This window comes from Panthera tigris, chromosome E3, assembly GCF_018350195.1.
Source record: "Panthera tigris isolate Pti1 chromosome E3, P.tigris_Pti1_mat1.1, whole genome shotgun sequence".
Lineage (NCBI taxonomy): Eukaryota > Metazoa > Chordata > Mammalia > Carnivora > Felidae > Panthera > Panthera tigris.
The window spans coordinates 7,678,772-7,691,401 of NC_056675.1; the positions used below are offsets into that span (position 1 = coordinate 7,678,772).

At 56.0% G+C, this 12,630-nt stretch overlaps 2 protein-coding genes across 6 annotated transcripts; both read left to right on the top strand.

The window, feature by feature from the left end:
• The first annotated feature begins 39 nt into the window (after positions 1–39).
• Positions 40–5,935, top strand: PCOLCE (procollagen C-endopeptidase enhancer). 2 transcript variants are annotated; one of them, XM_042972388.1, is made up of 10 exons: positions 40–1,067; positions 1,887–1,995; positions 2,435–2,693; positions 2,919–2,993; positions 3,596–3,720; positions 4,260–4,396; positions 4,688–4,935; positions 5,186–5,263; positions 5,396–5,566; positions 5,698–5,935. In XM_042972388.1, exons 1-10 carry the CDS (start codon positions 973–975, stop codon positions 5,862–5,864), a joined length of 1,464 nt encoding a protein of 487 aa, XP_042828322.1. In that variant the 5' UTR covers positions 40–972; the 3' UTR covers positions 5,865–5,935. The 2 variants fall into 2 exon arrangements, with proteins under 2 accessions (XP_042828322.1, XP_007073993.3); XM_007073931.3 differs by lacking the exon at positions 2,919–2,993 and having other exon boundaries at positions 851–1,067.
• Positions 5,936–8,345: 2,410 nt separating this feature from the next.
• MOSPD3 (motile sperm domain containing 3) lies at positions 8,346–10,957 on the top strand. 4 transcript variants are annotated; one of them, XM_007073920.3, is made up of 6 exons: positions 8,346–8,419; positions 8,897–9,161; positions 9,398–9,473; positions 9,703–9,932; positions 10,511–10,675; positions 10,775–10,957. In XM_007073920.3, exons 2-6 carry the CDS (start codon positions 8,960–8,962, stop codon positions 10,804–10,806), a joined length of 705 nt encoding a protein of 234 aa, XP_007073982.2. In that variant the 5' UTR covers positions 8,346–8,419; positions 8,897–8,959; the 3' UTR covers positions 10,807–10,957. The 4 variants fall into 4 exon arrangements, with proteins under 4 accessions (XP_007073982.2, XP_007073983.2, XP_015393752.2 ...); XM_007073921.3 differs by having other exon boundaries at positions 8,382–8,403; XM_015538266.2 differs by lacking the exon at positions 8,346–8,419 and adding an exon at positions 8,468–8,512.
• Positions 10,958–12,630: the final 1,673 nt, after the last annotated feature.

Below are 12,630 nucleotides of genomic sequence, written 5' to 3' on the forward strand. Positions count from 1 at the left end.
CCCCAATCAGGAGGGGGATGGAAGGCAGGGGGATGGACGAGGAGGCAGAGAGAGCAGAAGTGGCTCAAGCATTCAGGTGCTGCTGAACTGACCACCTGAATCTTAGAGCTCTCTTTCCCCTCCCACTCCCAAGAGTGGTCCAGGCTTCTTGACTTGAAGTCCAAGCCCCACCTTCTGGAACAATGCAGTCAACATATGCTTCTCGGTCCCCTTATGGATCCTCTGTCTGTCAGACTTACTCCCATCCTGAGGGGGCCACCTGCTTCTGACCTCGGTCCCTGTGAAGTCAGCCACCTCCTCCCCTCCTCTGTTTAACCTTCCTTCCCTCACCTTCTCTTCCATCCTCCTCCTCACTAAGAGGGATGCTCCCTTTATCCACATCTAACCCACTCCTGGATCTCCAAATATTTGGGAGGGAAAATGGGCGGGCAGAAAGAATTTTCTCCTTGGCCTAGTCTGGTCCAGGGATGCAAAGAAGACAGTAGAAATTTGAAGCGGAAAATCAGCTGGAGCAGGGGTGGTCAGGAAGGGGGTGAGTGACTAGTTGTTGGGGGTCTAGGGAAGGACTTTCTACGGGTGCTGAGGAGGCGGGCATGGGGAGGATCATGAGGAAGGACCAGAGGCTGTGTTCACAGGATGCTTGGGTACTGGACACAGCAGGCTTCCAGATGACATTACTTGATGCCTGCATTACAGCTGAGGGTTGATGCTCCCTCTGCCCTTCATTGCTCCACCCCCTACTTAGGTCAATATTTATGTGTCCTAGACCTAGAGAGGCCCCTGGACTCACCACTGTCCCGACTGCACTCTCCCTGTCCCGCCTTCCCCACCGCCCGCCCCGCTGGCCAGTCCCCACGCCCACACACCCGAGGCTGCCTCATCTGGCACTGATTATCCCTGCTGCTGCTGCTGCCGCTGCTAAACTCAGCTGCTGCCTCGGTCTCGAGGACCCCAGCGCCTCTCCCCCCAGCCATGCTGCCTGCTGCCACTGCCTCCCTCTTGGGGCCCCTCCTCACTGCCTGGGCCCTGCTGCCTTTCGCCCAGGGCCAGACCCCCAACTACACCAGGTAGGTCTCTTGGCACCTTCCAGATAGCTTGAGTGAGCTTCAAAAGCCCTGATTCTTGGGGGTTTTGCCTGTGGATCCTGTGGATCCTTTCACTAACACACCACCCCCCCAGATTTCTCGCAGCCCCCACCCTCCCCCAGGCCCCAAGTTCTCCCTCCCTGCTCCAAGACCACTGTCTCCAGCGGGGCACCACTAGCCACCATTCCTCCACCCTTTGTCCCCTGCCCTCTAAGTTTCCCCATCCTCCCAGACCCTTGGCCCCCCCCATGGAACCTGAGAGCTCCAAGACCTTCAACTTGCCTGGTATCTGGACATCTGGATTCCAGGAGGGAATTAGAGATGGTGGGGGAAGCGAGTGGGAGACTTGGGAATCAGATACTCAAGTAGTTAGCAGGAACAGGAGCAGGGCAAAGGTTGGGAGCTGGGGACCCTGGTCTCCAGGTTCAATATGAGGGCCATCACTGCTGCTTCTCATCTCCCCGCCCCCTCCCCCCCCATGGCCTCGTGGCTGTGTCCACATCTGGAAGTAGTTAGGCGGCTCCTGTCCCCGACTGCCAGGCAGGGCGCGAGGGGGGAGAGTGAGGAACAGCCCGAGGAGGATTCCGGGAATTCCTGTTGGGGTGGGGGTGGGGATTGGGGGGTGTTGTGGAGACAGCCACATGTTCCAGATCCTCTCAACCCCAGCCTGGCTGGCTGAAGCTGCCCCAGACCCCCTTTCTCCCTCATCCCCCTGGCTTCCCTCTCTGGCCCCTCACCCTCATTACCCTATCCTTCCCAAGCTCTCCTCCACTCATGGCTGCCCCCTCTTCTGTTCTCCAGACCTGTGTTCCTGTGCGGAGGGGATGTGACTGGGGAGTCCGGTTACGTGGCAAGTGAGGGTTTCCCCAACCTCTACCCCCCTAATAAGGAATGCATCTGGACAATAACGGTGAGAAAGACCCTCTCATCGCTACCCCCTTGTTGAAGTCTCTGAGGCCTGACTGCTAAGATAACCCGGGTCCACCCAGCCCCTGCCGCCCTCCTCCCTGCACCACTGCGCCCAGGGAAGTCCAGGCCCCCTCCCCTCTTCACTGATGGCAGCAGAGCCCACAGTAACATGTGGCAAAGTGTCCTCACACCTTAACTCTAGGCCTGCTCTTCTACTCCCAGTTTTATTTCTGGCCCTCGAATCTCTCCACAGACCCCAGGGCTTGTCCCCTGGGCAATGAGCTCCTGCAGAGCCCAGGCCCTCTGCTCTGCTCCCCGATGGCGTCCCTTCCTGTGCAGGCCCAGTGTCCATATGAAATGCTTGGGGAAAGGGAAGTATCCTTTGCCTCGGTTGTGTGTGGCCTGACTTTGCAGGTCCTCTCCCCTGTCCTCGTCGTCAGGTCCCTGAGGGCCAGACTGTGTCCCTTTCCTTCCGAGTCTTCGACTTCGAGCTGCACCCTGCCTGCCGTTACGATGCTCTGGAAGTCTTTGCCGGGTCTGGAACCTCCGGCCAGCGGCTTGGACGTTTCTGCGGGACCTTCCGGCCAGCGCCCTTAGTCGCCCCCGGCAACCAGGTGACCCTGAGGATGACTGCAGACGAGGGCACAGGAGGACGAGGCTTCCTGCTCTGGTACAGCGGGCGGGCCACCTCGGGCACTGGTGAGACTTCCCTCACCTTCGCCTTCCCCCTCTCCTGGCTCCGCCCCCGGCGCAGGCCCCACCCCCAGCCTTAACCTACCCCGCCCCCCACCCAAGACAAACCCTGCGCCCGAGAGCCTAGGGCCCCCATTACCTCCCTTACCCTTTTTCCTCACTAACTGCCCCTTCAGTCCCTCCTCCCCATCTTCTCTCGCCCCTCCCGCACCCACCCATCCCCTCTTCCAGGCCCCCCCCCAGGCGCGAGGCGGAAATGGGTCACCGACCCGCGGGTGGAATGGGCGGCCTGGGGTTACTGGGACGGTGAGTAACTGCCCGCCCCCGTCCGCAATCGGGCTCCCTCAGACGGGCGCGAGGGGGCACCCCCGGGCTGGGGGACTAGGTTCCCCCGACCCGGAGCTCCCTACACCCAGCCCAGGGCTCCCGATTGCGGTCCCATCACCCCCTCCTGGCGGCAGAAGCCTCCCTTAAAATGTTTAAGGCAGGGGCCTCGCCAAAGAGGCCTCTGGGGCTGTGCCCCAATTTGAGGGCGCCCTCACAGAGTGAGGACTCCCCAGCCTGCAAAGGGGACTTTTCCGCCGGGCGGGGGAGATGGGATCTCCCAGGGGAAGAGGAGCGAGGTGGCCGCGGGTCAGGGGGAGGGGCGAGAAGGGAGCGTGTCCAGCCAAGTCCTCCTCCCCCTTCCACCGCCTGACTGGGCGCCCGGCTCCAAGACTCCCCTGAGCGCTGGTCCTCCAAGCCCCCTCTCTGCTAACCAACCCCCTCTTTCCTACCCCTCTTCTCATCCCCTCCCGCTGAGACCCAGACTTCCGAGCTTCCAGCACCGGCTTCCAGCCTAGAGCTCTCCTCGAGCTGACCGAGGGTCTCCACCGCCTCCCACCCCCACTCCTTTCTCCCCTCCCCAGAGCACCAATTTTGCGGGGGGCGGCTGGAGAAGGCCCAGGGAACCCTGACCACGCCCAACTGGCCCGAGTCTGATTATCCCCCGGGCATCAGCTGTTCCTGGCACATCATCGCTCCCCCGGACCAGGTACCGATCCCCAGCCCCGGCTGCCCTCGGGGACCCAGGCGGCGTCCTTCAGCATGCAGCCAGCAGAGATTAATTGACCATCTGCTATGTCCCGACCAGTGAGCTCGCGCTGGTGGGGAGCAAAAACAGACCCAGAACTGCTTGCACTCAAAAAAAATGTAAAATTACACCTGTGACGGTCTTACGAGAGTGAGGTACACGATGCTGATATATAAACGGTGTGTGTGTGTGTGTGTGTGTGTGTGTGTGTGTGTGTGTGGAGGCGGTGGAGGTGGATGCTGGGTCTGTTCCTTGAGAATGAGCCAGGACTAGACCTTGCCGACGACGGCAACAGACGCCACTGAAAGGTTCCCGAGTGTGTGATCCTCCGAGTGGTGGTGAATGCTTTAGCGGGGGGAGGGGAGATCTCCAGGGGACGCGGGAGTGGAAAGAGGAAGCTGTGGCGAGCTTCTGGGCTTCCGGAGGCGACGACGCGGAGTGGAGGAGGAGAGAGGTGCAGGGCTTCCGCGCCCTCAAGCCGCCCTGGGTCCTGCCGCCAGGTAATCTCGCTGACCTTCGGGAAGTTTGACCTGGAGCCCGACACCTACTGCCGCTACGACTCGGTCAGCGTATTCAACGGAGCCGTGAGCGACGACGCCAAGAGGCTGGGGAAGTTCTGCGGCGACACCGCCCCGGGGTGAGGGGGCGGGACCTGGGTGGACGGTGGGCCGGGGAGTCTCCAATTCCCCAGGGGAAACAGTGGTGGGAACCTCGAGGCGGTTGGGAGGGGCCGGGCTTAGCTGAAGAGGCGGGATCTGAACCCGGGAGCCCCCACACTGGTGGGCGGAGCTAGTAGGAAGCCAGGCAAAACGGGTCCGCGGATGCAGAGGCGAGTAGGTCCTGCGAAGCAAGGAAGCTGGTACAGTCAACCCCGGGCAGAGGTCACAAGGCCCGCCTGACGCATCCCCCGCTGCCCCGCCATCCGCAGTCCCATCTCCTCCGAAGGAAACGAGCTCCTCGTCCAGTTCGTCTCTGACCTCAGTGTCACGGCCGATGGCTTCTCCGCCTCCTACAAGACCCTGCCGCGGGGTGCCGCCAAAGAAGAGCAGGCCCAGAACGCCGGGGAGGATGCCCGGTCGGGTACCCCGATCCTCAGCCCGGGCCCCAAGCCCGGACTCCCATCTGAGGAGAAACCAAAAGCCTCGTCTGAGGCCCAGGCAACTCCGGGGGGCCCCGGTGAGTCTGGGAAGGGGGAGGAAGGGGACGCAGACTGAAGGCAGCCGTTTCAAAGGTCTCCTTTCTGAACTCATTCATTCACTCATACATCACTCACTGGTGCCTCCTCTGAACTGGTACTGGGCGCTGGGGCCCAAAGCTGGAAAGAGCTCGGAATGGGTCCTAATCAATGAGGCCGTTATGGGGAAAGTGGCACTTCCTACCCGCTGCGTAGGTCGCCCTCCACAAACCGCGTCCCCCTCCCTCCTAGATGTGCCCAGTGTCCCTTGCCCAAAGCAGTGCCGCCGGACAGGCACCTTGCAGAGCAACTTCTGTACCAGCAACCTGGGTAAGAAGCCCCATCTCCCAGCTTTGCTCGTCCAGCAGCTCTCACCTCCCTCCGGCCCTCAAATCCCTCCTCCTGGTTCCAGCCCCGAGCTGGCCTCCTCTCTCCTCACCGCTCACCCCCACTCTCCCACAGTGGTGACCGCAACAGTGAAGTCCATGGTTCGGGGCCCAGGGGAGGGCCTCACTGTCACTGTCAGTCTCATTGGTGCTTACAAAACCGGTGGCCTGGACCTGCCTTCTCCACTCACCGACACTCCCCTGAAGTTTTATGTGCCCTGCAAGCAGTGCCCCCCCATGAAGAAAGGTAACAGATGTGGGTGAATGGGGAGGAGGACTTTGCCTCATGAAAATGATAGAATCTGAAGGACTCTGATGAGGAGGTATATCTACAAGGTCTCAATAACACACTCTCAATCCCTCCCTCCCCTCCCCCAGGAGTCAGTTATCTGATGATGGGCCAGGTGGAAGAGAACAGAGGTCCTACCCTTCCTCCAGAGAGCTTCGTAGTTCTCTACCGGTCCAACCAGGACCAGATCCTCACCAACCTCAGCAAGAGGAAGTGCCCCTCCCAACCTGTCCGGGCTGCTGGGTCCCAGGCCTGAAACCCAGGCCAGCTTCCCAGCCCCTAGCCCTAGGGACTCCTTTGTTATCCAAATAAATGTTTCTTGACTGAGGTAGGGGTCACATCTCCATTTCTATGGTTTGGGGGCCCATCTAGGAGAAATCATTCATTTGTTAAACGCGACACAGGTTTACTGTAACAGAACAATCTTTCAAGAATGTAAGACCTTGTCACCCCTTTGCTCAAAACTCTCCCATATATATTTTTTAAGTTATTTATTTTGAGAGGGAGAAAAGGGACCACAAGCAGGGAAGGGGCAGAGAGGAGAGCCAGAATCCCAAGCAAGCAGGCTCTGCGCTGTCAGCACACAGCCCGGCCCGATGCGGCGTTTCAGTTCACGACCGTGAGATCATGACCAGAGCCACATCAAGAGTCGGCGCTTTAACCGACGGCCCCACCCAGGCGTCCCCAAACTCTCCCATATTGTAAACACACACACACACACACACACACACACATATACACGTAGTGGTAACTATGTAGAGAGGATGGACATGTTAATTAGCTTGATTGTGGTCTTTTCACATTGTGTATGTAAATCCAAATATCAAGTATATCTTAAATGTATACAATTTTTATATGTCTAAGATATCTCAGTAAAGCTATCAAAAGAGAGATAAAGAAAACCTCCCATAATTTCCCATTAGTCTCAAAATAAAAGCCAAAATCCTACTGTAGACTCTGAGGCTCTAGGTGATCTGCATCCAGCACCACCCCCCCCCCCCCCATCTCATCTCTGTCTATTGTCTCCTTTGCAAGTACTTTTCCAGTCTTGGTGACTCCGTGACCAGTTCTAGTACCCTTCTGGTTGGGGGTTTTGCCTTTGCCATCCCCTCTATCCAGAATTCTCTCCACTGATTTCTCATGGCTCATTTCCTAACTTCAATCAGATCTCAGCTCAAAGTTCATCCTAGTCACTTATTCATTTGTTCATTCCAAATGGCAAGCACCGTGGAATGAACCAGAAAACAAAACAAAGTCTCTGCTCTTGTGGGGAGGAGAGCACATTCTACTGGAGCGGAAATACACAATAAAATAAACATGGTGTTGGGGCACCTCGGTGGCTCAGTCAGCATCTGACTTGATTTTGGCTCAGGTCATGATCTCACAGTTTGTGGGTTCAGAGTCTGCTTGGGAGTCTATCTCTGCCCCCACCCCATTTGCTCTCTTTCTCAAAAATAAATAAACTTAAAAAAATAAGAATAAGAATAAGCATGGTGGCAAGTGAAACTATGCTATGAGAAAAACAGCCTAAAAGTATAAAGGGGTTCTCCATTTGATGGGGTGCTCAGGGATGGCTTTGGGATAAAATGAACTTTGTTTTTGCTCTACTGCTAACCAATTATGTGGCCTGGGGTGAGATTCTTCACCTTGCTGAGGCCATTTGGTTTGTGAAAGGAGTTCACAAGATTCAGTGGGATGATGCAAGTGGCAGGGTTGGCAAACCCTACTTCCTTGTGCATATGTGAGTGACTTCTGAGTCCCATAAGGAAAGGGAAACTCAGGAGAGGAGCCGTGGGCTGACATCCTGATGCTGGCAGGCTGGGTCTGCAGACCCAGCGGGGGTCCTGCAGGACCAGCCAAAAGGGTCCTTGGCTTCCCGCAGAAAGGAAATCAAACAGGAGCCAGCAGTAGGTGAAAGCAGTTTATTGAAGACAGAGAGAGAGAGAAGGACTGGGTGTCTGGAAGACTTGGAAAAGACCATGAGTCTCCTCTTTTCTTGGGGTCTGGGGTTTTCACTGGCGATTGTACTCTGTGCACATGCCTTCTCAGGCATCCAGGAACTGGTCAGAACAAGGATAGGGTCCTTCTTAAGCCACTCGTTCCCTGAGGCCTGGGGTCTTGGCGTGGAGATATCTAGTGCCAGTGGTCTGGAATAGGCACTTGATGGCCTGCCGGGTCATTCCTTAGATATCGCCTATTGTGCTGGAAGACTCCAAAGATGATATTATCTCTTTGTCCCTTACAAGGAGAACATGTGTTTTTGCATTACGAGGCATGTGTTGAGTGGAGTGGGAATGCGGGGTCCTAGCAAGAATAGAAGCCAGAAAAGAAGCAAAGGAAAAACACGGCTTTTTTCCCTGGGGTTCCTTCAGTTTCCCTGTCTCAGTCCGAGTCCAACTGGAAGCAACCTCCCAACCAGTACTATGGAAAACGGCTATGATTGCTGCAGAGGCTTGTAGGAGAGCCTAGGACTAAAGTAAAGAAAGAGGGCTTCCCTGTGGGATGCTGATTCTAGTGATTTGGAGGTCTCATTGGGGAGGGAGGAACAAAGCCCGAGCTCCAATCAGCCGAGGTCCCCATCCGGTACCTCTGAGTTCCATCATTCGAGCCGGAGTCGCCCGTCAAGTCTTACGTCACTGGGATCAAACCAATCACGTCTTTAAGTGCACCAATCGGCGTATGCTTACGGCGGAAACGAGGTCGCCCTAGCCAATGACAGGGGCCGTACGGCGGAAGTGTAGAAATGGTCTCTTGGGAAGATGGCAGCCTCAGTCCGGCCACAAGTTGATTGGCAGGTGCGGTGACCAGAGGGTAAGCCTTACAACCCGAGAGGCTGTTTGGAGGCTGAGGCACGAAAGAGCTGCGAGCCGAGCTCAGGGAGGGTTCGGAGGCACTTATATAAAGGTCTCCGGAGAGCTAGAGAAAGGGCGGCTCCAGAGGGGGCGGTGCGGCAGGCGAGGTCTGGCCGGAGAGCACGGACGCCCGGAAGGGGCGGAGCCTGCGGCGGGGCGGGTGGAGCTTTTGGAGCTCGGGAGCCGGGCCAGGAGACGAGGCCCGGGTTGGGAGCAGCTAGGGGCAGGGTTTATGGGGTGGGCGTGACCATGAGGTGGGGCCTGGGGCGGGGCCTAAAGGGACCCGGGCCGAGCTGGAGAGGGGAAGGGTTTGGGGGGACTGGGCCTGGTCTGGAGGAGCCTCATCTAGCGGGTTTCCGACGCGGCGGCGGCAGCATCAGACCAGGCCCTGTCCCTCGACCTCATTCCGACCCCTTTCTCCTCTCTCGCTCAACAGCTCTAGACTCCAGGCCCTGTCCCCTGGGCTCTGCCTTCGGATGTCCCACCGTACACAGCCTGCATGCGCCGTGGGGCGCCCCAGGACCAGGAGCTGGTGGGCCCGGGGGCTCCTGCGCGGGGGTCCCGGGGCGCCCCTCCTCCCTCGGGACTTGTCCCGGTCCTCGTCTTTCCCCCGGACCTAGTATTCAGGGCGGACCAGCGGAGTGGAGCCCGGCAGCTGCTGACCCTCTATAACCCCACGGGAGCTGCGCTTCGCTTCCGAGGTGAATGGATGGGCACCTCATGCTAGGGATCTGGGTCTGGGGGCAGGACACCAGGGGACTGTGTGGGGCTGGAGGAGTGTGATGAGCAGGGTCAGATATCCAACTTTGGCAGACTGGAAGAATCAGGTCCTGTGCTCTGGGGTAGAAGGCAAGAGGGACTCTAGTGTCCCTCCCTGGGCAAGCTTGTGTAGGGTCTCTGAAGCAATGGTCGGTCTGTGTGTGCATTTATCCCTCAGTCCTGTGCACAGCACCTGCCAAATATACGGTGTTTGACGCAGAAGGATACGTGAAACCTCAATCCTGCATTGACATGTGAGTTGGGATGGTTGAGGGGACTCGTGGGAGCCAGGGGTTGCAGCTACCTTTGTCTGAATTACCGCGCCCATGCCCTAGGGCTCAGACCTGGGTCTCTTCAACCTTTTCCCCCACCTCTGTCAGCATCCCTAAGGGAAAAGCTCCTGGGAAGTGGGCCTGGATCCACTTGGATCACTGCCTGTCATTCACTTCCTCACAATGGGCCTCTCTCCTATTTTGGGACCAGTGTGATTCGCCACGTGGCCCCCATTCCCAGCCACTATGACGTCCAGGACCGCTTCCGCATTGAGCTGTCTGAGGAGGGAGCTGAGGGTCGAGTGGTGGGGCGCAAGGACATCACCTCGATTCTGAGGGCCCCAGCCTACCCTCTTGAGCTTCAGGGACAGCCTGACCCAACGCCCCACCCAGGGCCTCCTTCCTGGACAGCACCACCCACGGCCAGACACTTCCCCGAGAGTGAGTTGGGGGATGGGAATTCTTGAGTTCTTGAGCGTTACCCTGGAGATGCACCCAGTTGGAGTGGAAGGAGTCTTCTGGTTCAGTCTTTTGCTTTTTGGCAGAAGCATTCCTAGGAGTTGAGATTTCATATCAGGTTAGGCAAAACACAGACTTCTGTAGCTTTCCCTGGTTTCTGGCCTCTACTTAGAGGGAAAAGTTCTCCCTTGGCTCTAACTTCAGTACTTCCTATCATGTGCCAGCTTAGTTCAGTTCAATATGAAACCCATACTGAAGCACTATGCTGTACCAAGTCGTGGGCTGCATATGGGAGACAGAGTTCCTTGCCTGACAATCTTGTCCACAGGAGTCAGTAATGAAGGCAGGGTGAAGAGAAAAATATGCTGAGGGACCAGAGGATAGAAGGTTTCTTGTAACTGTGGGGACAGAGGCTCCAGGGAGGAGACGACACTTGCAGTATGCCCCCTGGAAGGCAATAAGAAATAGACACACCTCCCATCTCCAACTTTCATCCTGGAGGACGGTGGGCTGGGCAGGAGGGAGGCTGGAGCTTCTGATGAGCCAGGCTTGTTTCCCAGACCCCCATCCACAACTGGCCACCAGCTCCTTCCTCCTCTTCTTGCTGACGGGCATAGTCTCCGTGGCCTTCCTGCTGCTCCCGCTCCAGGACGAACTTGGCAGCCAGCTGCCCCAAATCCTGCACGTCTCCCTGGGACAGAAGTTGGTGGCGGCCTACATCTTGGGTGAGCACAGTAGTGGCTAGGGGCATGGGGGCCATGAGGAAGGCTAACAGAGCCCCAAGGCTGCTCATTCGGTCTTGCTCTTCTGTCCTCCTCCTCCAGGCCTCCTCACCATGGTGTTCCTTCGGACCTGAGCTCCCTGCTCAACTTTTACCCACCTCCTGGGGCAGAGATGTGGATGTGTACATGAGACAGCCACTGTGATGCCCATGCTTTGTTTCAACTCCTACTCCCTCTTCTTCCTGCCCAGCCTCTCTCCCCAACTACCCAGGGATTTGTATTCATTTTCCAAATTGAATAAAATAAATTTTTGAAATTAAACTAAGAAATGTAAGAAACAAGCCCCTTTCTTCCCACTTCATTCCTCCAGTTCCTCCTCCCATCCTCAGGGGACCTGGGGCAGTGAAGGGACCCAGTGAGGGTTCTAGTCCTGGTGCTGCACCAGAAGAAAAACCTGTGTAACCTTGAGCAAGTCATTGAACTTTTCTGAGCTTCTATTTCTACTTCTAAAATGAGGGAATTGGGGAAGTAGACTTTTTTAAGGTCCCCTTTAGCTCTAAAATAGGGTCCCTTCCCTAGGCTGATGTACTTAACAAAGAAACAAACAAATGCTGCCTAATCCCACCTGCTGTAGACATCCAGTTTCAGTCCTTTTTTTTTTTTTTTTATTAAGTTTCATTTATTTATTCTGAGAGCAACAGAGGCAGCACGAATGGGAGAGGGGCAGAAAAAGACGAGGGAGAGAGAGAGAATGAGAGTCCCAAGCAGGTTGTGCACTGCCAGTGCAGAGCCCAACATGGGGCTTGATCTCATGAAACTGTGAGATCATGACCCGAGCTGGATGCTTAACCAACCAAACTACCCAGGTGCCCCATCCAGTCTCATGCTCTGGAGCCATCAGAGCCTCTTGCCAGGGTTTCCTAGATGCTTCCAATACCCAGAATCCTTTTCTGCCTTTTTGACCCTTTATCTGCTTTTGTCTCTTCCTTTATGACTTCAACTCCTGTGAGTCAGAAACACCAAGGTCCCTGCCAAGACTGGGGAAAATGGGATTGCCTGACATAACTTCCAACTCAACCAGGCAGGAGAAACTAAGGCACAGGAAAAGAATAGGATCCTCGAAAGGTAGGTGTCCAGCCCTCTCTCAGATGCAGGGCAAGGGAGAAGAAAGGAAGAGGGGCAGCCAGTGACACTGGCAGATCGTTGATTGGGGACAAAAATCAGCAAGACAATGTTAAGACAGACTCCGTCTGTTCTCTGCTTGTTGTCACATCTCTGATCCTCTTGCCTCCTTCTAGAAGGACCTTATTGATGACATACCCCCACTCCCCCAATCCAGGATGATCTCCCTATTAGTTTGCTAGGGCTACACAGACGGGGACGGGGGGGGGTGGGTGGGGTGGCGCTTAAACACAAATTAATTTTCTGACAGTTCTAGAGGCTAGATGTTCAAGAGTAAGGTGGCAACAGATTTGATTTCTCTGGAAGCCTCTCTTTGGCTCACAGATTGCCCCCTTCTCACCATGTCTTTACATGGCCTTTCCTGTGTGTGTGCACATTCTTGATGTCTCTCCGTGTCCAATTTTCTTACAAGGACACTGATTGGCTTGGATTAGGTCCACCCTAATGGCTTCATTTGAACTTAATCACATCTTTAAAGGCTGTGTCTCCAAATACAGACTGAGATATTGGGGGTTAGGGCTTCAACATACGAATTTGGGGGGGGGCACATTTCAGCTCAACATACTCCCCATCTCAAGATCCTCAACCCAACCACATCCAAAAAGTCCTTTTTGTTGGGCAAGGTAACATTCACAGGTTTCAGGGATTAGCACATGAACATCTCTTTTCCAGATTGCTATTCTGGACAAGGTGAAGGGCTGAGAAACGACTTTGGGAAATTTGTTCCAGACATTATGTCAGAGAAGCAAATAGTCAAGGAGCATCTGACCCTGGTC

What these genes read in the sequence shown, in the direction of transcription:
- PCOLCE (XM_042972388.1), top strand. Translation starts at nt 973, where the DNA reads ATGCTGCCTGCTGCCACTGCCTCCCTCTTGGGGCCCCTCCTCACTGCC. An exon ending in GGCAACTCCGGGGGGCCCCG is followed by an intron (nt 4,936 to 5,185) that starts GTGAGTCTGGGA and finishes CCTCCCTCCTAG; the next exon opens with ATGTGCCCAGTGTCCCTTGC. An exon ending in CTTCTGTACCAGCAACCTGG is followed by an intron (nt 5,264 to 5,395) that starts GTAAGAAGCCCC and finishes ACTCTCCCACAG; the next exon opens with TGGTGACCGCAACAGTGAAG.
- MOSPD3 (XM_007073920.3), top strand. Translation starts at nt 8,960, where the DNA reads ATGCGCCGTGGGGCGCCCCAGGACCAGGAGCTGGTGGGCCCGGGGGCT. An exon ending in CCTCAATCCTGCATTGACAT is followed by an intron (nt 9,474 to 9,702) that starts GTGAGTTGGGAT and finishes TTTTGGGACCAG; the next exon opens with TGTGATTCGCCACGTGGCCC. An exon ending in GGTGGCGGCCTACATCTTGG is followed by an intron (nt 10,676 to 10,774) that starts GTGAGCACAGTA and finishes CTCCTCCTCCAG; the next exon opens with GCCTCCTCACCATGGTGTTC.